The following is a 27,131-nucleotide window of genomic DNA, read 5'->3' on the forward strand; positions in this document are numbered from 1 at the left end:
ATAAATAGTCCCACTCTCTCATTCCAAAAACACAACAAAAATCTCAAAAAAATCCAGAAAACACACACACACACCTTTCACAATGAATTCTGGGCGAGGAAGAGCACGCAATCAACCAACTCGTCTTGTCGGACAACCGCAACCCGCATGAGGCAGCGCACGAGGCAGAGCACGAGGGCAAGCAAGTCGTTCCCCGATCCAATCGCAAACCGGACAAGGAAGAGCACGAGGCGAAGCAAGTTGTACCCCCATTCAGTCACCCATCGAGCCCCGAGTTGAACCTCAAGGATTGCATCCACCACGTCTTGAATTCACCTTGACAGCAGAATTTTCAACCCGCCCAAACTTGCAATCAACAGACGACTTCACTAACGAAGAATTGAACAAGGTATGGGATTCTACCATGGCTCAAATCGAAAGCGGACAACTTAGGCCATGTGCTCCAGGTCAAAATCGAATTCACGATGACGGGAGACCTGAAGGATATGAGACCAACCCCGGTAAAGAATACGTCAACGATTTTCAATCGGAAGAGGAAGATTATCACAATGAATATCAGCGACGTAATGAGGGTGACAGTGGCATTTCATCGACCGATTCTGTTACGGCTGGCGTTAAGTGGTTAATTCGTGTTCGTGTTTAATTTTTGTTTAATGTTTAAGTGTTAAGTATTATGTAGTGTTTTAATTGCATGTAATGTTTTAATTTTCTGTGACGTGTCTAAAATAAATGTAATCTTTTGAAATAAATGTAATCTTTTAATTTCATGTTAGATAAAATAAGTAAAACATAGATATATTAAATAGAATAGGTAAAAGATTGATAATAATAATAAGACTAAAACATACATAAAATAAGTAAAACATAGAGTTAAACGTACATAAAAAACGAAAAACAAAGATAAATAACTGGAACATAGATAAATGAGAAAATGACCTCAATACCCAATTTTTCTAAAAAATATATCAATATACCCAAGTTTTTTTGGATTTTCACAAAATACCCAACAAAATCGCAATAATTTTCAAAAATCGCAATAAGATTCCCAAATTCGCAACAAGATTATATAAAATCGCAATGAGATTCCTAAAATCGCATAAAGATTTAACAAAATCGCATAAAGATTTAACATAATCGCACAAAGATTTTATAAATCTCGTAAAGATTTTGTACCATTAGAAGTTCTTTATGAGATTTTAAGCTCTTTATGCGATTATCAAGTTCTTTATGCGATTCTGAAAATCTTTATGCGATTTTCAATGTTCTTTATGAGATTTTTAAAGATTTTTATGAGATTTTCAAAGTTCTTTATGCGATTTTTAATGTTCTTTATGCGATTTTCATCATCTTTATGTGATTTTCATAATCTTATTGCGATTTTCCAAACTTATTGCGATTTTTATGGGTATTTTGTGATAATCTAAAAAAACTTGGGTTAATTAATAAAAGTTTATAAAAAATTGGGTATTGAGGTTATTTTCTCTAGATAAATAACTAAAACATCTTTGATAAAATCACATCATAAATCTTGGAGTTGTTCGTAGCAATTCCCACTCCGTGATGTAGAGAAAATCAGGATGTGTAAGACGATACTCGGTTAAAGCAGCTTCGAGGCGTGTCTCGTTTTCTCCGTTGTTCAAACGAGTATAGATGTGGTCGAACATGTTGAATTGAGTTGCGCATCTTCCTTCATTTTCCACACAAACTCTCAATGGTCCTTTGCTTGCCTCGATGATTTTCTAGATTAATAAGCACCTCCCTTACACAGCTCCAAAATCTTCTTTGTTGTTCGTAATTCGCTATGTTTGGATCTTCCGTTACTGCTAGCCAAACTCTCACTAAATTCGTACGCTCAGATACAGTCCAAAGTCTAGCCATTTGTTGTTTGAGAGTATAAAAATAAAGAAAAGAATGAAGAAAATATAAGAAGAGGAGATAAGATGAGTATATATGGTGAAATGGTTTTGTATGTGTATATATAAAGTATAGATTTAAGGGTTAAAATTTCTTTTAAAAAAAATACAATTTTGAACGGTTCAAAATTCGGAAAAGACGAACAAGATTCATCAATTCGGATGCTTTACAAAACCAACTGGGCACGCATTTTAAGAAAGCGGGACACCCTTTGGGGCCGAGTTTAAGCGTTCAAGGGGCGTTCTAGATGAAAAAATTGAGAAGGAACGAGATATTCCGAACGGTCTAACAATACCGACGTCGCATTACACGTTTTCCATTTAGTTTCTTAAAATATTTCTCACTGAAAGGAAATAGGATAAATCTTGAAAATGAAATTGAGATAAAGTTTAGGGTTTTTCTTAATAAATGTGCCAAAATCCTAAACCTTTCCCATACACAACACAATCGCGCAGTCGCTTACTTCTCTCGCTTAAATTGATTTCCGTGCCATCTCTGACGGTGTGGAATGGAGTGTGGGCCCGTCGTGCACCAGCTTCTTCCACGTCACCCTTGACTTTACATGCCACGTCATCTTTATTTGATTTTATCCCCATCATTAAATTACATTATTTTTTGAAAAATAAACATTCCGTCTGGATCAGATGAATCTGAATGACTGACCGACTATATATACAGACGTGAATAAATTGTAGTTACGTTTATACGAGTATTTCTTAAAAATAATAAAACAAGAAAAAGAAAAAGGAAAACGTAAACAAGAAAAAGTTGAAAAAAATGAAAAAGTCATCTGAAACAGCAGCAGCTGATCGGAGGCTGAGTACCGTGGCACGTCACCTCATAACAACAACAACTAATAATGAAGAAGAAGAAAATGGAAGTTTTATGATATCATCCTCACCAACTGCTGCTGCTGGACAATCAGTTTTTTCCAATATAGTTGGTGCTCCAGAGGATCCCATTCTCGGGGTACCATTCACAATATTATGATTACTTTATTATATTGTAATTGTAAACAAATGATAAAATGATATGAAATATGCAGGTAACTGTTGCATATAACAAAGACCCGAGTCCAGTCAAGCTGAACCTGGGCGTTGGTGCTTATCGTACTGAGGTCCCTCCCGCCCTCCGTTTCTTTAATTAAAATGCCTAATTTTTGTTCATTCAACTCATATATTGATATATATTGTATGTATGTATATATATTGTTCCAATTAAATCTCAACAACTTCATTTTGATGCATTGTAAGTCTAAAAGATTAACATACTTTATAAATAACGAGAGCAAGTACCCGCACGTTGCGGCGGTAAAATGATGGGGTGATAGGTCATAAAGTATGATAGGTCATAGAAGGTTATATGTTATAGAGTGTCATAGCCAAATGCCTCAGTCGTACGCCTCCACCCTCGGATTTAAAAATTCGTCGAAAGTATATCGAATGACATCTCTAATGAAAGAGCATGAAATTTTAAGAACACCCATATAATTTTTATAACTTATCGATGTACGGTTTTTGAGATAAAAGATTTTGAAAGAATTAGAGGAGTAAAATGATTTATGGAGGAGAGAGAAAGTTGTATGCATTGAAGTATGGTACATCATGCATTAATATGTGTATATTGTTGAAATTGAATGTTGAAAGTTGAAAGTTAATATGTTTTATAATATAGTATAGATATAGATTATCGTTATTTAAGTGTTTAATAACACATTGATCCATTGAAACCCAAAAAGTCACACTTTTGGTTCTATGCATCCGTTTTGAATGCATCTTGATCAAATTTATGAATGTTCATTTTTTCGGCAAATAATGTGAATCTGCATAGATGCATCAATGTAAGTGCTTACTTGAGATGCAAAAAGCATCAATTTTTTAAGTGTTCTTAGCGTTATTATTTTAAAGCGTTTTTACTGGAATGTCCCCCCTTTTTGATCTCTCATGAGCATAGGGTCTAGATTTTTCTAATTGTTAAAATCTTTTAATGTGGCTTAGTGAGGGAGGGTTGTCTTTTTCGTGTTTCATTTGCCGTGTGTTTTTAAATACTGATACAACAGGAAGGAAAACCTCTCGTCTTGAATGTCGTCAGAAAAGCAGAGAATCTACTTGTTAACGATAGGTAACCTTTATTGCTCATTCAACCTGAGAAAGTAAAACCATATATACGGAATTTTAATAACCAACTGATGAGTTGCAACAACTGTTACTTGCAGGACTCGTGTCAAGGAGTATCTTCCCATTGTTGGATTGGCAGATTTTAATAAATTAAGTGCAAAACTTATACTTGGGGAGGACAGGTATGGATAATTTTTGTTAATTATGTCGTTTCTGCTGCCTACATCTTTTGAAATACTCATCACTTGACATCAGACTACTTATACAACAATACAAGCAAATAGTTTTTGATGGTTGTTTGAAATGTTTCTAGTACAAAGTAGTTCCACATTCTTTTAGAACCTCCCAAAATATGTTCTCAGTGTCATGCAATTCAACAATCACTTTAGTAAGGTCGTTTGAGTAGTGATTTTTGTAAATTTCTTAGCAAGAATAAGTGAATAACAATAATTGTGTGTAGTTTGTTGTGATATAGGGATAGATCAGTCTGCTAGTTAAAGGATGCGTCCAATGAACCTTTTATTGCTATATGTTCCAACTCAAAAATATGATGCTTACTTTAGGACAGAGTGAACTACTGTGTACAGGGGATTATATAAATTGAGTAGCCTGTAGAGCAGAATCAATGCTGCTATCATTTTGTTAGTTCAACTGTCAAGGTGATGATGGTGAACGGAGGTATAACAGTTGGGGAGAATACAATAGAGGAGGGACTTGATTTTGTTACTTTGATGCTCATTTAAGTGCACTTCCGGTTTTCATTGAATATTTTTGTATCAGGAGCAGCACCTTTAGTTAAAACTAAACCGCTATGTCGTTGTATCTGTCTTGGGATTTGGACAATATGAATTCATTAGATAGTGATAGAGTATATATGCATGTCACTCTTGGAAACAAAAAGCCTACTTATGGTGTGGGAAGAAAAAACATATAGTAATTGTAATCCCCAAAACGAAAGGTACAGTAACTTGTGTAGCTACGGCTGTAAGTCAACTCTCTGACCTGACCATCTATAGATACTTATGTCCCTGTTTATTGAGTAATCAAAACACAGTCCTAATTATATATTAATGTAGTAACATTTAAAGAAACAAAAACTTCCCTTTGTATTATGGCATTAGATAGTGTTGTAGTACTCTATCTATGCATATTTCCACATTGATGAAACCTTTAAATCTTATAGACTAGTTTAGATTGGTGTATGTAATTAATGTATGTCTTGCTTTCGTTGAGCAGTCATGCCATCCGGGGAAACTTGGTTACGACAGTTCAGTGTTTGTCTGGTACTGGCTCATTGCGAGTTGGAGCAGAATTTCTGGCCAGACACTATTATCAAGTAAAAATGTGACGGTGTTATTTTATCTTACCTATACCTAAATGGCTAAATATCATGTGCATCTTTTTTACTAGTTTATACTTTCTTCTTCTAGTAATTTATTTTGGGCTATTTTACTTTCACTTATGCAGCATACTATATATATTCCCAATCCGACATGGGGAAACCATACAAAAATATTCAACCTTGCAGGCTTGACTGTGAAAACTTATCGCTACTATGATCCAGCAACCCGTGGACTAAATTTCCAAGGTTTGCAACTGTATTTCATCTATCAACACCTAAATATATGGAACTATTCTTTATTTTGTCTCCTCATTTTGTTTTCTGTATGTTTGGCATTTATGATTCCTATGCAAATTATATCCATTCATGTTCTCTTTTTTCTTAGTTATTTACTTATAAGTGGGCAATATGAAAAAGGAACATACCAACAAACACACAATCAATTTCATAATTACTTGATCACTCATATTTTAAATTGGTTTTAATGTTTTAATCTAGTGAGCAGAGATGATCATTTCGTTTTTCATTCATAATACAAGTGATTTTGTGCCCTACAGGCCTACAGGAAGATCTTGGATCTGCTCCATCCGGAGCCATTGTGCTTCTACATGCATGTGCTCATAATCCCACTGGTGTTGATCCAACACTTGAGCAGTGGGAGCAGATAAGGCGATTGATTAGATCCAAAAGTCTCTTACCTTTTTTTGATAGTGCATATCAGGTAGGTTTGAAACTCTGTATTTGATTTCATGTGAATTATGACAACAAAGATTATTACTTGTCAGAATAATTTGTAGTAATAATGACTTGCCTTATATAGGGTTTTGCTAGCGGAAGTCTGGATAAGGATGCCCAATCTGTACGCATGTTTGTTGGTGATGGTGGCGAATGTTTTATAGCTCAGAGTTATGCGAAGAATTTAGGGCTATATGGAGAAAGGGTTGGTGCATTGAGCATTGTAAGTGAAGTTTTTGGACTACGACTAGAAATATTTTGTTCTCTTATCTGTTATGTGTGAACTTTTGTCTTTCCTTCTCCTAACAATGGTGTTAAAAAAATTTTGATTTTCGAAGCTCCCCGCAAACTCTAAATCTATATTAAATATTATATAATTCCTTTTGTCACAAACATATGTGAAATTCAGCTATCTATCAATCTATAATTTATTCATAAATTCTTCAGTATCTTTGTTGTAACATCAAATATAGTTGGTTGATTTTTTTATTGGGGGTATATTATTTTCCCAAGTTGAGAGACACTCCTTAGTGCTAGCAAGGGATACTAGACAATCTACTCTTAAAGAGAAAAGGTTGTAAGACTTCTACATGAAGTCCATGTAACCAATATTTTGATTCTTGAATTATTTAATTCTGAACAGGTTTGTAGGGCTGCTGATGTGGCAAGTCGTGTTGAGAGCCAATTGAAACTTGTGATAAGGCCCATGTACTCGAATCCACCCATTCATGGTGCTTCAATAGTTGCTACCATTCTTAAAGACAGGTAATGACTTACCTTATCAGGTTTGCACTTCTGATGGGTAAACCACTCAGCTATGCAAGCCAACAGAAATTCTAAACTGCTGGTGCATTATTTCAATTCCTGAATTTACCATGGCTCTACTTGTAGAAACTTGTACCATGAATGGACACTTGAATTGAAGGCGATGGCAGACCGTATTATTACCATGCGCAAGCAACTTTTTGATGCTTTATCTGCTAGAGGTACTGTTCATTTATTATGCTAATGCTCTAAACTGGGGTCTTTGAGGCCGCCTATTGTGTGAAACTTTACAGCTTAGATGTAGATTTCATATGCAGTAGTACATGGGTGATGTTTAAGATACTTATTTGTGTGTTATACTGAAGATGGCTAAATAGTACCGTTTAGTGGAGCGGCGGGCTCATGTTTTTCTTATAGTGTAAAACATCAGCAGAAAACATTTAAAGCTGTTTGCAGTAGATATATTTAGGACTGGAAATATGATCATTGTTTTGTTTGTATATGCTGGCAGGGACACCTGGTGACTGGAGCCACATTTTAAAGCAGATTGGAATGTTTACTTTCACAGGGCTTAATACGAAGCAAGTCGCTTTCATGACCAAAGAATACCACATCTACATGACGTCTGACGGGTAATAAATTTCAAACTTCACATAATTATACTTTGGGAAATGATGGATCCTCTTAAAAATTAGCCTAAAAATCCTCCTAAAACCCTAATATTGTGACTTGTGGATTCCATTAATTCTCTTTCCTAATCTTATCCCTTGATTTTGCCACTTTTCTTAATCTTATGATTAGGATGTGGATTCCATTAATTCTCTTTCCTAATCTTATCCCTTGATTTTGCCACTTGTCTTCATCTTATGATTAGGAGGATTTTTGAGCTATTTAGTTAGGGGGATTAATCATTTGGAAAAATCAGGAGGCAAGATTAGGAAAGAGAATTAATACCACATGTCACCTTCTTAATGTATTAGGAGGATTATTAGGCTATTTAGTTAGGAGGATTTATCATTTTCCATAATATAATCAGTGGTCGTTCTGGATATAATTATTTACACCCAGGTTCTGTATGTCATAGAAGTTACATGGTAGCCTTTTTCATAAGCCTCAATGTGCTTGCCAACGAGGAAAGAATATTTTATGATTTCTAAGGTTTCTTCGTAATTGAAAAATTAACACTAAAACTAAATGAATTGGAATACTGTTTGCATGGTAGAATTACTATGAAAAAAAAAATATGGGGTGATCACAGTTTAACTTGTTAGACTTGTTGGGTAGCTAGCATTAACTCATTAAGTTTATATAGTTATTTCAAAAAGACCTTTTATAGCATCCCTGAGGAGGTGAGACTTTTTTTCCTCTGCCAACAAGTTAGAACAGGTGTGCCAGGCAGGTGAAAGTTGATTCTAATCTCAGTTTCGCTCAAAATGGGTTGCACGACCTTGACCTGCTTAACACTTTTTGTCAGGGTCCTTTTAACTGATACGTTGAAAAGTGAATACAAAAATTGTTGCTAGGATGATTGCCAACCTATAAAGAGAGAGCATAAGCTATGTGGCATGTTATGTTTTTAGCTATAGTTTTCAAGTTTGGCCCATAGCAATAGTCTGGTGGTAAACTTCTCCCATTGATTGTCAGTAGAAGTCAGCAATTCACTGGACAATATGATATAAGAAAGTTTCATTTGATTATATTTTGCAACATGATATAGCCATATAGGAAAATCTATATTTTATGCATCTATATAAGAAATCCTTGTGTTCCTTTTAGATAATCACATATATTTTGCATGTCTCATTTTAAAAATGATAAATCAAATGTACAGTTTTCCTAAGTTGGTTGATTATATAAATGTGCAGGCGTATTAGCATGGCTGGATTAAGCTCTAGGACGGTCCCTCACCTTGCAGATGCCATGCATGCTGCTGTGACCACTGTTGTTTGAGTTTATTATACCTACATTTATATTCGTTCTATTTTCATACATCTAAATCCACTCTGCAGATCTCTATAAATTGTTGTAACAAAATATAGATGATGACCTTAATAGTGCTCTTAGAATAAAAGTATATTTATTGTTTATTATCTGGGAATAAATGTGAGATTACTCTCTCTTTCTTTAGCAATTGAAGTTGTTCTGGGCAATATTCGGTTAAAGAACTTCCTTTCGCTTTTCATTGGTTTTGTATGGGCTAATTGTGTAATGTCTATATTGAACTTTCTCAAAATCTAAACGACTGTATGGTGAAATGTATCTAGTCAAACTTTAAAGAAAAAAAAGTTGTGTTTATAAGATGACTGAGTCTGGCTGTGTGATGACAACGTGGTGCTGATTTTGCATAGGGGGTGGTTTTTACTTGCTTTTTGAATGTTTGTTGGTGTTTTATTATTTTTTAAAAACAAAGATATTCCTGACAATCTCTTCCTTCTGGAAAACATTCTTCTTTACTGTACTTTGTTAAATAGATATTGGTAGAGAATCAGATAATCGTGTTTCAACTATAATTGCATTCTAGCATTGAACATGTGAAATTTTGGCATCCAAAAAAACTACTTGTGCTTCTGAAACAATTGGTGAACACATTCAGTTAACACTTATTCCGTTCATTAAAACTGAGTCCTAATTCTCCAGAACACGATAGTCGTGATCATCAAAGTCAAATGAGTTTGTCAACGATCATGAATTTTAGGACCTCTAACTCCATCTTGTGAAAAATACTTTGAGATGAGAAACTCAAGACTCAAATCCGAAACCTTAGAAAAAACTCACCTTTGGGACCCATATAGTGAATTTAGAAGATACCCACATCTATTGCTAGCACAAACGCATCATGGCATAATATCTTGGTATTCCTTCATGAAATATGAAAATCGTTGCCAGACCCTATTGAGAATTAATTCAAAATAGCCATGTGCAACTCAAATACACATGGTCCAAAGCCCCTAACACAACATTAGAAATAATTCCAACTTGTTACGAACTATAAATTCAAAATAGCCGTGGGGAGATGCAACATTTTAAAATGGTAATACATCCTTAAAAAGTTGTACACATCCTTGCAAACTCAGTTGAGAATTAGAGAGAACTAGAAATAAACGTCCGCGCATTGCTGCGAGGGTTTTTATAGTAACATCACAGATAAGTATTCATTTAAGCTTAAACGTAGTTCACGTTGTCGTAGATTATATCACACACCTTGTAGCGGGACTCAAGTATATTGTTTTTTTAGATGACAATGTTATTTGATAAGGTCACTAACAAACATTAATTTGGCACTCTAACAATATAGGCAAAGAATGATCAGTTTAAAGAAAAATAAATGTCACACCAAACACAGGTTAGGTATAAATGGAAGTTGTTTGAGAGAAACATAAGAACCCAGTATAAAAACTTGGTTAAAACGTAAAGAAACAAAAGTTAAATATAGTTATACTTTAGGTATTGTATTCTTGTACAAAACATGTTATTGACGGGCAAAAATGTAAAAGATAAAAAATTTTAGGGGGTTAAAAGGTGTAGAAGTAAAAGTTTATGAGCAAAACTGTAAAAGATTAAAAGTTTAGGAGTTAAGGGTAAATAGGTGAAGATGGAAAAAATTGTAATAGATTAAAAGTTTAAGGGGTTAGAAGGTAAAGACATAAAAATTATATGCATGTGTAGTTGTAATTTATGCATAAAAAGTTGTAAAATGTAAGTTAGTTTTTAGTATATACTAGAAATAAACACCCGCGCGTTACCGCGGAGCTTTTATAGTAACGTCGTGGATAATGATTTATTAAGCTTAAACACGTTGCCGCAGATTATATTACACACCTTGCGGCGAGACTCAAATAGATTATTTTTTCAGATGACAATGTTTTGGTACAAATTTGATAAAGTCACCAACAAACATTTATTTGACATTGTAACAATAAAGCATTTTATTGATAGGCTAAAATGTAAAAGATAAAAAATTTCGGGGGTTAAAAGGTAAAGATGTAGAAGTTGATGGGCTAAACTGTAAAAGGAAAAACTTTGGGGGTTAAAAAGTAAAGAGAAAACTTTAGGGAGTTAAAATGTAAAGTTAGTAAAAGGTGATGGGTTTAAATGTAAAAGGTAAAATCTTTAGGGGGTTAAAAGGTAAAGAGTTAAAAGTTGCATGTATGTGTAGTTGTACCATGTGCATAGAAACTTATAAAAAACCAGTTGGTTTTTAGTAGGCTAAAATGTAAAAGATAAAAACTTTAGGGGGTTAAAAGGTAAAGATGTAAAAGTTGATGGGCTAAACTGTAAAAGGAAAAAACTTTAGGGGTTAAAAAGTAAAGAGAAAACTTTAGGGAGTTAAAATGTAAAGCAATAAAAGGTGATGGGTTTAAATGTAAAAGGTAAAATCTTTAGGGGTTACAAGGTAAAGAGTTCAAAGTTACATGTATGTGTAGTTGTACCATGTGCATAGAAACTTGTAAAAAACCATTTGGTTTTTAGTATATATATAAATATAAATGAGAGGTGATAAGGAAGCCTAAATTAATTAGCCTAATAGTAGGCATAACCATAAGATTACAACAATTGTCCCAATTTTGAAAGTCTAGAATTCATTTAATTTTAATTCCTATTATACCCTCATTGAAATATTAACTATTTATAGCATTTTTCTCATTTGTTCCGATACCAATATTTTTGTCTCCGGCCAATTGATTACGACAAAAACCTTCATTTCCTATCTATTTCACTATCACATACGTGCACCATTTTTATACATATGCATTCTGTTATGTTAACTTTTTAGTATTATTGTTATTGTTTTACATAAAAAGCTTTGTTAATATATTTAGAAAAAAAACCTTTGTCAAATTTTCATACATCATCTGAAAATCTATAAACCATTTTGAAAAGCATAATTTATACAATTAACATGAATGATCATTGTATGACTGTACATAATCATTTGCAGAGTTGCTATAGTACTAAAATTAACAAATTGTAAAACCACTTTAAATCATAAGTGGTGAGATGATCGAAGACGATGCAAAGGTGTGGTTGGCACCGTTAAAGGCAGATTTAGGAGGAAATGTTTTTACGGGAGCAAAAAAAAAGATATAAAACCAAAAGAGGGAGATATAAAATGATAAAGAAGACAGGGATATATCGGGAATTATAGTAAAAAAATTGGGGGATTTAAAAACAAGGACAGGTATCATTATCTCCTTATTAGGTTTGTTTTTAGGCTCATTAGTTTAGGCTTCTTTATCATTTTTCAATATAAATATAAATGATTATTGGGCATGACTACTTTGTTTATTCCTTTTTCCGCCAAATGTCAGATTGATATATCACAATTAACATTCCTCATTGCGGATTAGATCGAGGCTTTTGAATGATACATTTAAGATTGTATGCTTCCAATGAAAATTAAAAAGCCTCAATGTTATTAAATCAAAAACACAAATATTAAGGGTTTGACCTTCATTCAATAATCAACTCTGTTATAATAGGTAAAAAATAATAATTACAACCATGCCGAATTCCATTTCAACCGGTGCTGACTGACCCATATTGTGCCAAAGGTTTCAACAAGTACCAACCCAGACCAATAACCCGACCCATCAAACTTATCAGGTAAGCAACTAATCAATTTGATAGGCTGAGTTCTTCCAGTTCTATTACCCGACCTCCATTACCCAACAATCCATTACCCGATATTCCACCGTTCATCCCCACGTTCTCATGCCTCTCTAAAGGGTGTCCCAGTTTAATTTAGCAAAGTAAAAAGACTATTACACATAGAAGGGGCAATGAGAGGCGATGAGCTTGTTCATTGCAGGTTACTAGAAGTTCAAACATCATGGTCACAGATATCCAGCACACAACATTCTTGAAATAGATCAACATACTACTACCTAATACAACTTTTGGTAGCTGGAAAATTAGCCAACACTATTAAACAATGCAAAACCTGAATGTTCCGAAAAAGGCAACAAAAATCTATCCTTGAAAGGAGAGAATAGTACAAAAAATTCATTCCAGCTTAATTCTGTCCAGATCACCAATCGCTGCCTCAAACTGCAACAATGAAAATGTATTATACTAATTTAATTATTAACGATAATGATAATGGTACTGTGTTTCAGAAAGTCGACACGTGATTATAAAACTGCATTACTAGTTTACTACAAAAAACATAAAAGTAATACAACTTTCTTAGATACACCCTTTACAAGGTTCTATGTAAGCTTTTAGTCTTTTATGCCTGATTTTATTCTGGGTCCCTTAAGCTGGACTTTTAGATTCAACCCATACAAATAGAACATAACCCACAAGTAAATGGTCAACGGTGTCAAAGTACTTTTAACTGCAATGTCTAATCAGGTATTAAATTATTGTACTAGATAAAGAATGTCTTTTACAGAATGCACCTTGCATACTTGCTGCTAAAATTCAAAGGCATAACAAAGATGTTTTTTTCTGCATTAATAATGCTAGTAATATGGTGCTCATAAAAGTGTATCTTCAGCCTACTGGTCTTAACAAATTGAGAAATAATTCATAAGCACCCAGAAGGTATGTTCCACACTCCACAGTCTCCGCATATTTTCAAATGCAATACATGATCAGGTACTAACTACTTATACTATATAAATAACATCTTTTACAGCCACTTTAGATGCTTGATGTTGGAAATCTGAGACAATCAGGTAAATTTGTTTTCTTTTGTGAACTTAAATTGATGAAACTATGAAAAGAGTGTTAATGGAAGTGTTTCTTAAGCCCACTTTCAGTGAATCATGCCGTAACTCCATATATTCAGAATTCTTAAAAAAGAAAATAATGGTGAGCCCAAATTAATGCCCATCAGCTTAGCAAAGTAAACAGTTTTAATGATAATAAGAAAATATTGGCAACTTTTGCAGACTTGCTAATGAACATATTAATACAGTTGATTATTGGAAGTTGCAAAAATCACGCAAAATAGTTCAATACTAAACGAGTTAAACTAGTGCAGAGAGCTTAAGTCGTCCAAAAGTGCATTTTTAAATAATTAAACTTCCTGAAGTAATTTAATGGGAATCTGAGATCATTATTAGACTATAAACATGTCTGGCACTGAACTATTCAATTACCCATACCACTTCAAACCATAAAATAATGTCATGTTATGACTTATAAACCAGCAGCTTGCCCAATTTGTCAATAAATATGGGAAACATAGCAATTTCAAGAACACAAGCACCTGGCAAATCCCATTAAACTTTTCCAAAAAACATTAACAGCAAAATAACTTACCAAAACATGATAATTTTCATAGCACGAAATCCATCTTGTAGTTCCCATTTATATCTTAAGCTAAAAAGAATGGATTAACTGACAAACCTTAACAATTTGACGCAAAAAGTAATCGCCATATAGCTTGGGTTTCTTGATTTCAACAACATGAATTAGGTCCTACAAAAACATAATGATACATGAAAATGTAAGAATGATATAACATAGAAATGAATAACAAGACCATTTGCCTAAGTTTCTTTAGATAAATGAAATGAAACTAAAATGAGGTAACCTACATCATCAATGTAAAAATCAATATCGGCATTGGATATGATTTTCCCATCAGCGCCAACAGAATGAGTTTTGTGCTTATATGTCATCAAGATTGACCTGTAATGTGTAAACCCAAAGACGTTGATCAAGGCAAGGAAAATAGTAACAAAAACAATAATGATACCTGAGCCCACCAGGGTTGGAATTTTTTTTTTTAACAGAAAGCATCAGTATAATTTATAATAAACCGAATAACAGACCTTAAAGTGGTTTCATCCACTTCCATGTAGGTTGCAAGCTTCTCAAGAGAGATAGTCGAATACACTTTCAAGAAAGTCCTCACGACTGACAGTTGTTGCTGTTGCTTTACCTCATAAAGGAACAACTTCAATTGAAGCCTATATGCATCCTATAGAAATACGAAGTCCATCCCAAAAAAGTTACTAACAAAGAAGCATTGAGAAGAATTTTACATTCATTACTTTTTGAAAACAAGATAAAAATTACCAAACAACCGGTTTTCAAAGTGGGCATTTAAATCGAGGCAAGGGCAACAGTGTCAACTAGCTATTATTTGATGTAATAATTATGATTTCCTAAAACTGTGGATTTTCAAAGTGGGCATTTAAATCGAGGCGAACAAAAAAGATGCCAAACGTGACAAGCAGCAAGCAAGCATTAATCTAAAGTTGGATTTCAAAGCCTCATAGGAAAAAAAAAAGGTCAAAAATAAGAGGATAAAAAAAACTCAGCTGCACACCAAACTAATGCAGGTTCGTGATTACATTTGGGCAGAAAATTTGCACCTGATTGTAGTTAACAAGTGGTTCTTCGTAGCTTGGTGCAGAAGGTGTGATAAACTTGGGACATGCATATGAGAAAAGCTCATCATAGACGCCAAATGACTCATCATCGTATCGCTGCATTTTCAACATTTTATCCCCATTCTTCTCCCATAGTTGAGAGTTCACAGTTTCATCAACAAGTTTAGCTTGGGGACAAAGAGACAGGCAGACAGTTAACAAAGCATACATCTGCTCATTCTTCTTTAGTATTTGCTCATACTGTGGTGATTTCTGGTGATATTGTTTGGTCTTGTAAATGTACAGCAAGATTTTGTTGAACTCACGTATGGCCTCCACATACCTGCAATACCAGTATGCCATAATCTATGCTTCTTAATTGAGAAAGATGCAAGTACAGGATGGTCCAACTAAATTATTTACGAAGGACAAAAAACTCCATTCACTCTAATCTTACCATCATAAAAACAAAATTTAGAAAAAGTGGATAATGAAAGAAACACCAAAAAATGCTAAATGAGTAGATGTCAATCGACTTTTATGTATTCATTGCTAAGATCCCAACCCTAACCTCCATACTTGGTTACCACATACATACATGAATGATGAAAAAACGAGTTTAGCATCAACTGAACCACAGGGGTAGTAAGAATTCAAGTCTCCGTTCCTTATCAGGTAACTTATTGTGTATTACAAGGCATAACAAAATCGGGTACGATTCCCCTCTTACCCAAAAAAAGGCATAACAAAATCTAAAAAGTTTTTACCCATCCAGAATACCTTAAACCAAATCCTAACTCATGTAATCAGACTAAAAGAATTGACAATACAGTGGCATGAAGGTAAACAAAGAAGAACAATACCTGCGCAGCATAAGATTTGCAAACCCATAGTGATAAATAGTGGCAATGTGACAGCCAATAACACTGGTGTAAACTCCTTGTTGAGTAATGTCAATTGGAAGTAGGCATTTGAGTCCAGTTTGATAATCTCCCAATAAACAATGGACTCTTAGCAAACCTACCATGCTAAAGTAACCCAGGACCTTCAAGACATTACTCCCACCACTATAATCATATCCATCGGTTGCTGTGAACTGCTCACCGCCTTCTTTTTCCTGCTCGAGAATCTGAATAATTGAAGACTTCTCCATCAATGCTTGCAAAAAGTTGAGAACGCCATACACATTCCAGGCCTGCAAATGGTTAATGTATACTTAATATTTGTGCAAAAAGTTATACAAATAGAGAAAAGGAAAAAAATGTAACATTTTGAGGCAACCAAAAAGATAAGTTGGTTACCTGATCATGCTGCCTTAGTAGAGCGATCTCCTGTTCAGTTTTGTTCTTCATTTTGGCACGATACTGACAAAAGGATTGAAATTGATAGACAAACTCATCCACCATATCCCACAACCACTGGTTAGGCAACTGCATATTCACCACCCCATGCAACACCACCTACAAATAAAACAAAACCAATCAAATACTAAACCCCAAGTGAGAAAAGTCACTCTTGTCGGTGCCTTCTTACTGCATGCAGATACTAATATGAACTATTGAACCGTACATAGCCGCTATGTATGAAAGCTAGTTTTCCTTATAACTTGGTCACGATATGAGCAATAGTAACAACAAATCTGTTTATAAGTGAATGTTGTGCCAAAGCATTTGAACTCAAATTACACTCATCAAAACAGATTTAAGAGCCAAAGAATGTGTCTACAAGCGTCATTAGAATACATTTAACACACACACACACACACATATGTGTGGGTGTTTTGGATTGCTTATCTAAGTGTGCTTAATTTTACAGAATATAAACGCTCAAAAAAAGAAATTGCTTACGTGCTTGCTTTTTAAGTACAATAAGCACTTTGAAAAAAAATAGTTGTGTGTTCAACATATAAGCAATTTGAAATATGCAATCCAAAATATACCCTAAAAGTATTTATATTCCATATACTATTATATAGAGGCACCCTATCAGACCAGACGATTCACCCTAAATCAACCCAATACCCATTATCCTTTATTGTACCCAAAAAATAAATAAAATCCCCGAACCCAGAGAAAATCCACGTTAACCACCCATTAACCCGCCCCGTGCCCCATTAAGCTAACCCCGGCCCGATCTGAAATTTTCCAGTATCGGTTTTATCATCTAGTTCAGATATATATTTTTTTTTCCATCCCTAAAGACTATCAGCTTTCTTGTTATCTATCCCTTGGCTGTCGAATTGCACAAATACTATTCTGGTAATGTATTTTATATATATATATATATATATATATATATATATATATATATAAAGTTGCTTAAAGTTAATGGATAGTATCCCTAAATTGTTACAACTAATCACTAAAAAGGCAATAATATATCTAATTGTACATCATTCACCTAAAACTACAAACAACCTAGCAAGCAACCACAGTATAAAATATATATATATATATATATAAAGTAAAATTTTAGATTTTTTTTTTAACCTGAAAGAGGGAGCAGTAATTATCCCAAGAATCGATACGCTGTTTAAGAGTAGGAGACAACCTAGCATACAAATGGCGATACCACATCTCACGATACAACAAACAAAACACATGATCATTGTCGACATACTGAGCGACAGCTTCAACTGACGGCCATGGCATATCCTTAAACATCCTGTCACTTAATGTATGAAAAGATGTCTCATACATCTGATGTATTTCATACACGTTTTTCTCACGTATGTGTCGATACATATGCACCACGAATGATTTCACTGGGTCTGGTACGCGTGATGGGTCGTAGCCGTCATCCACCGCGCCGCCGCCGGATGGTAGTCCGTCTTCGTGTTCGTAACCTCCCGCCATTGTTGTGTTCTGTTCTGTTGCTGTAGCTGATGTAGAGAGGGAGGTTTGGATAGAAATTTTAGGGTTTGTTTGATTTGATAGTGTGGATAGTTTAGGATATCATAATAGCATTTGTTTTTGGGCCTTAGAGGAAGGATGTGGACCGATTGTTTATTTGGGCTCAAGATGCTACTAATGGAGTAATGGCAATGGTAGACGTCGGCATCGGATCCGAACTGGAACCGGTTCGGGTCAACCGAAAAAGATTCGGTTTTGACCGGACCAGTTCGGAACAGTTCTGGGTCTTGAAAAACTGAACCGATGTAACCGAAAATATAGGTTCCGAATTGGTTTCGTTCCGAACCGGTTCCGGATTCGGTTCCAAATTTTTTTTTTCCAGAACTTAGCGGCCGTTAAAGGTCTTTTTTTCATCGTAAATCGATTTTGGGTCACTTGATTGCTAATACACCGAGCCTTAAGACCTAAAATACCTTCATAATGATAATATCTAGTGAATTAACACAAAACTCCAAGTTATTTCACATTAACCACTTGAAAAAATTGAACACTCACTAATAATTCATTTAACGGATTTAACGGCCGTGTAGGCCAATTTTTTCATCGTAAATCAATTTTGGGCCACTTGGTTGCTAACATCCCAAGCCTTAAGACCTAAAATACCTTCATAGTTATAAAATCTAGTGAATTAACACAAAAAACTCCAAGTTACTTCACGAAAAATTGAAAACTCGCTAATAATCCATTTAACGGCCGTTAAGGCCACTTTTTCATCATAAATCGATTTTGGGCCACTTGATTGCTAATGGCTCGAGCCTAAGACCCAACATACCTTCCAAAATGATAAGATCTAGTTATTTGATACAAAGAACTCTAAGTTACTTACAAAAAACATTTAAAATAATTAAAAACTCACTAATAATTCCCTATAATTCATTTTTTTTTCGTCGAAAATGCATACTTTTATTATAGACCATCTTAATCTTCAATAAAGTTCAAAGTCTTCAATCAAATAGAGTGTCTTCAAACAAATTAAATAGTCTTCAATCTTCATTGTCTTCAAATTTGTCTTCAAATTGTCTTCATTTGTCTTCATTTATTTTGATTGGTCTTCAAATGGTCTTCTTGAAACAAATACAAAGTCTAGAAACAAATACAAACTTTTCAATCAAACAAAAGTCTTCATCTTCATCTTCAATCTTCATCAAGTGCGATTGGTTGTTGTTGAGCTTGAGCTTCATCAAGTGCAATCTCTTCATCGGAAAGTGATAAGGATGTACCTTCCTCAAATTCTTCATTGTGAATATGTTCTTCAAGGTCCAAAGTATCTTCAAGGTCCAAAGTATCTTCAAGGCTTGATTTGTCTTGTCTACGCTCCATGGCGTCCAAGTGGTCTTTGTAGCAAATACACATCTCGAATGATGCCGGTGTAAATCTTGTTTAGTTGAAAATGCGGATTCACTAGCCACCGTTGAAGCTTGAGCGCTTAGTAAATCACGTGTCATGATAGATAGAATGGGAAATTGACTTCCCCTTACCCTCCACCAATTCAATACATCCACATTCATGAAAGCATCAACTCCAAGGCTCACCAAAAAGTTTTCCGATATACCTATGATACTCGGTGTTCTTGTTGGAAGTTGAAGCATCGTTTCTTTGACGTTTGGTAGTTGTTTAGATAACAAAATTCATAATTGTATAGGTTTATCTTTGAATCCTTGCTTTTTTTTGTAGTAACAAAAGGACTAGGAATAGTAGAAGAACTTGAGCCATATCTAACTTCATAAACCTTATACAATCTTTCTAAATTCGCATTAAACTCACTTTTTGTCATCATGGAAAAGTTTACATCATTTTCATGACACCCCAAACTATCATTAATTTTTTCAATAGTGCCTCAACGCCGCTAACATTTAACGTGGGGTTCATTGCGGCGGCACATGCAAAAATTGGGGGCATTTCCATAAAATATTTTTTCAATTTATCTCTCATGTCTTTCACCATGTCTATATATATACCATCATCGATACACTCATATTCTACCAAATTTTCACCAATTTCATAAATTTGATGAAGCACCAAATGACTAGTAGAATAATAAACCCCCGAAACCAAAACCGTGACATTTTTAAACACTTCAAGTAAATCTACTAAAGTTTGAATAATTTCCCAATAGTCAAACTTAGAAGGTGTCAAACGAATGTCAACTATATCATCATGAAAATGTTTTAAAGTAGTTTTTGACGTAAAGCACATTCAAACATTGTAAGAGTAGAATTCCATCTAGTAGGACAATCCCAATGATGTAACAACCGTCTTAAAAATGTTCTTATTAAGTTCTTAAAAACGTACATTTGCCATTAGAACGGCCAGACAGTTCAATTTATCTAAGTTCTTGACGTGCTTTAGATCTCAATTATGTGCTTATATGAAGGTCAATTTGATCTTAAATCCTGATTGATATGACGAATTCATAATTATGTACAATGAAATATTAAAGTTCGGTTCATAAACGTTCATGTTCATTAAAGTTCTAGTTCAAAATGTTCGCAAATGGTCCTTGCATTTATTGGGTTCATTAAATATGGGAAATGTATATATTGAAAAGATGAGAACCTTAGAAAGAGAAAGCTATCACTATTCATCTTCTTCTTCTCTCTACCTTCTCACACTAAAACACATAGTGCAGCCACATTTCACACACTAAATTCATCCTTTGATTTTGGATTGTTAAATAGAAATCACTTGTACTTCTAGCATCCTTGTGATAATCAAAACGTGTTTCTGGAATCAAATCTCAGGTAACAACAACAAACTATAAGTATTTGATCAAATTAAAAGTGTACTTTTTCAAGTTCATGTTCTTGATGATTTGGTCCAATTTTGATTGGAAATTGTGTTAATAGTTAATGGGTTTGTGTCTAAATGTGTCTAACAACATTTGTGTGAACAAACTTGGGTCATAACATACTTTAATTTACAAAACTCATTTTTGAATATGAAGGCACAACTTGTTCTTGAGTGTCATGACTTGTTCATGTGTTATTTAATCTTGAAAAGCATTAAAAGTGTTATGGGTTAGTGTTATTGTGCATATATGAACTAGTGCTATGTTTTAACAAGTCCTGAAATCGATCTAGATCCTCCAATCACGTTCTGTTCTTGTTCAGCTCGTCTGGGATCATGGGACGATTCTGGGTGGGACGATCTTGACCCCAAGATCGTCCTAGGCAGCCCTTTGGTTCATAGTTCAAGTTCGTTCGATCTTGAGTGGTGTTGAGGTGTGGTTGGTACGTTCAATGGGTAATCGATCCTTTGGATTGGTTTAGCTCAAACTCTTGATCATGAATCGATCATGAGTCTTGTTCTTGTACTTGTAAGCATGGGACGACTTTGTTCATGTTCATTAGGGCGATCTTGAGGTCTTGTACACCTAAAACGACTTTGAAACCTAGCTAAACACTAAAACGATCTTGAATTTGGTTTGTGAAACAATCTTGAGCTACCTTGTACTTGGAACGATCTTAAAGCCTGCCCCTAGGACGATCCTAACCTAGGGTAGGACGATCTTGAACTCTTGACATCAGGACGATCTTGCAAGTCCAGTGAGACGACTTTGCAGCCAAAACCCTAGACGATCTTGTACAAACATAAAACAACACGTACTTGTTCTTAATCACACCACACTCGATCCTAAATCATCTAATCAGTTCTTAACAACATCATGACTCGATTAAACACATCTAAGGCTGATCATCTACATCAAAGCTAGATCATGGTTCGATCTATGGCAACGTACAAAGTGCAAACCCTAATTAAGTGCGAATAAAACATGTTTTATCTTGATTATCAAAGTACGAGTTCTATGATCAATTAAAATGAGTTCTAAAGACTAAAAGTTTATCATTTAAGACATGTTCAACTCATTAACACGATAAGTACTTATTTGTGAGTTCAAAGACGTTCAGTTCGAGTCCAGTTCATGTACTTACAGCTCATTTAAAACTCTTTTGAGTCAAAACGTCCAAAGATCTTCAAAGGACCAAATCATCAGTTCATCAAGGACATTACTATGATTGAATGATCACATGAACTAATATATGTACTTATTTATGATCATTATGTGCTTAGGAATCCATCAAGACGTGCCTGGATTTCGATAGATATACTTATCTATCTTTGTGCTTGTTCTCTGTACTAATACTACTTGTGCTTGTACCAGATCACTGTGAGTTCACTAATCCCCCTTTCGTACATTTGTTCAAAGTTCTTTATCGGGGACTGAAAAGCATGAAAACTATTTTCGTACTTGTACATATGTTCATGAACTATTTTACGTACTATATTATGAGCTTGATCTTGAACTACTTATGAAATGATTCTTAAACTGTTTGAAGGAGTATTTAAGTCTTGAATGGGCAGGATCTTAAATACATTTATACTACTGTACTTGATCTTTATTATGTTCTAGTTCGTACATGTACTTGTTCAGTTCTTGTTCACTACTATAAATTCATATCCCAGTTCAGGGAATGAACCGTAGGTAATTATGGACAGTGCTGTTTAGGGTAGACCCATCCTCATTCTCCACAGTTCAGGAGGATGCATATTACTTGTTCTTGTTCATGTCATTGTTCTGACATAGATCTTACTTGACGTACTTGAGCTATATGAGCATACTATTACATTAAGGTTCAGTTCTGGCCAATCAGTTTAGCAGTGAAAAACTTTTAACTAAAGTTTATTATATGTTCTTGTTCTGTTCACATTATTATAAAGTGCTTGTGTTCAAAGTGCAGTTCTTGACCTAGTTCTTACTATCATAAAGTACTTATGCAGATCTTGACCTAGTCCTTATTATTACAAAGTACATTGGTTCGACGTACAAAACTTATGATCTTGTTCTTATTATACATACATACGTATATGTGAACTAAAAGTACATTATGTGAATCTCACCAACTACTTTCGTAGTTGACCTTTGAACTTACATGCTTTTCAGGCTAGGTTCATAGTTCTTTAGCTTAGGAGTCTTCCTTTCTAAGCTCATACATTTGGCGATTGTTCGAGCATACAAGTTCAGGAGCTATGAAGATCTTCCTTGCTACATCAGTTCAAGTTCTGTTCTTAAAAGACAATTGTTCTGTCTTCCAGATATTGACTATTCTAAGTTCATTCATTATCTGTAATAACAATCGTACTTCTGTTCTTTAAATATAGAAATGGCTGTGTTGGAACTTGTACTGTGTGCAATTGTGCTTATCTGTGCATCCCGTATATTCCGCTTTAGCGGGGTGTTACAAATGAGGTGTCAAATATATCGAATCTCTTTACACAATTTGATATACTTCTTAAGTCTAGTCTTACCCACCAAAAATACCGCCTTTAACATCTTTACAAAGTCTTGCTCAACAATTTCAATCACCTTTTTCACCCAAACGGCTTTGCACGACCAAGTTAAGAATATGTGCAACACATCGACCATGATAAAAAATACCATCAGAACTAGGAGTATATACAAGTTTCGAGTAGTCAACCGCTTTTGTATTATTACTTGCATTATCAAATGATATTGAAAAAAACTTTTGTTCAATTTTATAGTATGCAAAATTTTTAAAAGCAATCGTGCGATTCATCATTTGCCATATACTAGGATTTATCCAATGCGCTGTAACACATATGTATGAACCGGGCAAACCATGAGGAACACTCCAAACATCGGTTGTCAAATTTAAACTACCATTTAAATTTTCAAATTCCGTTATAAGTAGTTTTTTAGCCAATTTCCAATTTTTCATACATGTACGTGTTAATGTCGAGCGAGTTAGAGTAGTGTACCTTAGTTGGAGTAAGTTTTGAAATGTGGAAGTGACATCTGGATCGTCCCAATGGTTGAATGGCCAAGCTTTTCTAATGGTCAAGTTGGAAAGTCCTTCACGAACCACCTCCGTCGAATAATGAAGAATAGTTTTATCATTTCCCAATGTTTGTTGACCTTGTGAGGTGCTACCCGCTTCTTGTGCCTTTTTCACCGCACAATGTAATATAACATGTTTCTCCAAAGTCGAGTTTGCATTTTTCACAAAAAGGTTGTGACAATAATTAACCTAACTAATTGAAAGTGTTCAAATACGGGAGCCGTTCTTTTATTTTCCGTTATTATAAGCACCACCGTTGCCTTGCTTGTGGTACCAACACCGGTAGATTGCGTTTGTGAGGCTGAATTAGGCTCCATTTTGTGAGAGATTTGGTATATATTATATAATACATATATATATATATATATATATTTGTGATATATAAATATTAAATATGTAGAGATATAGTGATTTTGGTAAGAGATATATGAATATATAGTGTTTTTGTAAGAGATATAGAGTGTTTGTAAGTGATGGAAAGTGCAAACACAATCCTAAATGATGCTACATATATATACTAGTTGTATAATGGCAAAATGGTATTTACTGGGTCAAAAAAAGGTAACTAACGGCTCCTAACGGTCAAAAAGGACCAAAAACGGCTACTTTTAACGACCACTAACGACTAGTTTCTGGATCGGTTCCGAACCGGTTCTTGGGTTTGGTTTCTAGAACGAGTTCCTAAGGAACCGGTTTAGGACCGATTTTTTGAAAAAAAAAGGGAATCGATTCCTATCTATTGGTTCTTGAGGAACAAGATTCGGTTCTTTAGGAACCGGTTCCAATGGGTTCCGGTTCCTAGATAATCCAAATCGGTTTTTTTGAAACCGGATATTTTTCCCACGTCTAGTAATGGCTTGAAAAAACGGACCTTATTTTGAAGTAACTAATTTCATGGGCTTAATTTAGGATGCAATTAACTGTATTATTTTTCAATGAAGTCACTTTAAAAATCAAGAGGGCATTTTTGTAATATATCAATCATCTATATGGTATGATTGGCAAATCTATGAACTTTGGAATCAAGTCAACTACATATTTGATTTTCCCTATTTTCATATATGCCATTTATAAGCTTGAAAATATATATTTGTCCACTTAAATAGAGTACGTAGACATCACAATGATGTGATTCAAAAGCAAAACCATACAATGATTACGTTCCATGGTTCAAACTTGCCACATCTAACAACACTAGTATAAATGATTAAAAGCTTTGGGCAGCAGAAACATCCCGTTCATATATAAGTGAGGGGATTTATATTATTAATTAGGGATTATAAAAAACATGGTATAATTGTTTATTGAAAATATTTTGAATAGCTACAAAGAATTTTATTGTTTTATTTTGATAGACTTATACATTTTCATAAAGCTTTTTGTTCTGTACTCATAATACTTTAAATTTCTTATTATCGATAATAGATCGAAATTATACTTTAAATCTTGAAGATCTAGAAGATTATCTGAGTGTTTATAACACCATAATTTCAAATCAGGTTCTCCTAAAAAAAAAAGCCCCCAAACCTTATAAAAAAACAATGAGGCAACAAGTGAGATTCTACAAAAGAAGATGTAACTCTTATGTTAGCATGGTCTATGGATAGTGAAGATAATATTCATGGCAAATGTTAAGTTAAAAACATCAATTTAGGCACGAATAAAATAATTATATGATGCAACTTAAGCTCAAAATATCACAAAAAAAAAAGGAAAAAAAATTGCTAAGAGAAATGAAGAATAAATGAGAAGTCACTACAAACGACTTCATGAAAATGCTCAAAAGTAGGTTTTTTTCATACTATGAGACATATTGCCAAAAAAAAAGGTGGTATGAGCTTGAAAGATAATGATGCTCACAAATTGATAAGGCACATTGTGGGAGCAAGTTTAATGACTCTAATTGTATTTAACGAAGTTATGTATAAACAACTGTAGTGGGACTTACAAAATACAAATAGATCATGACATAACACGCTCTCGTCTTTGTAAAGTGGGAGAAAAATAGCTATGTTAGCATGAAAAGATCTAGGATTTGTTTGTAACACACCGTTTGTTTTAGAGGATTTGTTTTAATTATGCCCATTGGTGCTGATTTACCTTAAATTGTTGCGTTCTATCACAGTTTGATGGATACATCAGTTTTGCAGCTTTTGAGCCGTTCATGAGGTTGGGGTGGGAGGGTGTCATTGAGGAATTTGCATATTTTGGTAGCTATGCGTTCGTTGGAAGAGAATGAATAACATCTTATTTCCCCATGATGACAATTTTTTCAGTTCATACAATAAAAGTAAGTAAGTAAGTAACTGCTCAGTGCCGCCTTTTGCGAGTTTTGGGCCTCAATACCTCGACGGTGTATGGGGGAGGTTAAGATGTAGGCAGACCTTACCTCTACCTAAGTAGAAAGGCTGCTTCCAGTTTCTACCTAAATGGTAGAAAAGGCCTTCCAACCTTTTCAGTTCATACAATACCCCATTCTATTTTTGAAGGTCTAATGTACTCTGTTTCTTCGCGTACATTTGTTTCTTTGGGAATGTAGTTTGCACTTTAGTTTGGATTATCTTTTGTTTGATCGCTTATTTGAGTTTAGTAAACATCAATATATTTATGTTTATAATGCATTTGTACAAGAGTTCCAAACGACACCAAAATTATCTCATCTATTACTTATTAGTCAATAGTCATATCGAATTGAAAAGCTAAACTAGAGGTGTCGCTTTTTAGAAAATTGGTATATACCAGGTTCTATTCTTTAGTCTTAACTATCCAAGATAATTTATTTTTCTACACACAAATAGTTATCAGGATAATTTATTATTACTTTTTGTTTATAAATTTCAATTCAAAAAACTGGGGTAAACCCGGATTGATTAGCTAGTTAACAAAAGGATCAAAGTTGGTTTTAGTTGGGCTCATAGGTGTAAGAGAGAGGATTCAATTTTTCAATATAGAATGTTGTTGGTTTAAGTTGTGAATGAAAATGTGTGCCCCGGGAAGATTTGAGTTTCATTTTTTTCTGAGCTAATTGCATTTTTGGTCCCTGTGGTATTATACTTTTCGCAAAAATGGTCCAAACTTTTGAAAAATTGTATTTTTGGTGCCAAAAGAGTGATTTTTTCGCAAGAATTAGCTAGTTAACAAAAGGATCAAAGTTGGTTTTA

General features: G+C 34.2%; 2 protein-coding genes across 2 annotated transcripts; one reads left to right on the plus strand and one right to left on the minus strand.

Annotated features, from left to right (window-relative positions):
• Positions 1–2,603: 2,603 nt before the first annotated feature.
• Positions 2,604–9,004, plus strand: LOC122578409 (aspartate aminotransferase, cytoplasmic). The gene is made up of 12 exons (XM_043750363.1): positions 2,604–2,883; positions 2,960–3,031; positions 3,974–4,035; positions 4,130–4,213; positions 5,268–5,367; positions 5,499–5,619; positions 5,931–6,094; positions 6,194–6,331; positions 6,752–6,873; positions 7,000–7,094; positions 7,385–7,505; positions 8,739–9,004. The coding sequence occupies exons 1-12, from the start codon at positions 2,692–2,694 to the stop codon at positions 8,821–8,823; spliced, it is 1,356 nt and encodes a 451-aa protein (XP_043606298.1). The 5' UTR covers positions 2,604–2,691; the 3' UTR covers positions 8,824–9,004.
• A 3,650-nt stretch (positions 9,005–12,654) lies between these two features.
• On the minus strand, positions 12,655–18,135 carry LOC122578922 (eukaryotic translation initiation factor 3 subunit L-like). The gene is made up of 8 exons (XM_043750973.1): positions 17,690–18,135; positions 16,502–16,660; positions 16,064–16,395; positions 15,204–15,543; positions 14,658–14,806; positions 14,421–14,514; positions 14,230–14,301; positions 12,655–12,921 (listed from the first exon to the last, which is right to left on the minus strand). The coding sequence occupies exons 1-8, from the start codon at positions 18,053–18,055 to the stop codon at positions 12,877–12,879; spliced, it is 1,557 nt and encodes a 518-aa protein (XP_043606908.1). The 5' UTR covers positions 18,056–18,135; the 3' UTR covers positions 12,655–12,876.
• Between the last annotated feature and the right edge of the window lie 8,996 nt (positions 18,136–27,131).

The sequence above is a fragment of the Erigeron canadensis genome, chromosome 8 (genome assembly GCF_010389155.1).
Source record: "Erigeron canadensis isolate Cc75 chromosome 8, C_canadensis_v1, whole genome shotgun sequence".
Classification (NCBI taxonomy): Eukaryota; Viridiplantae; Streptophyta; class Magnoliopsida; order Asterales; family Asteraceae; genus Erigeron; species Erigeron canadensis.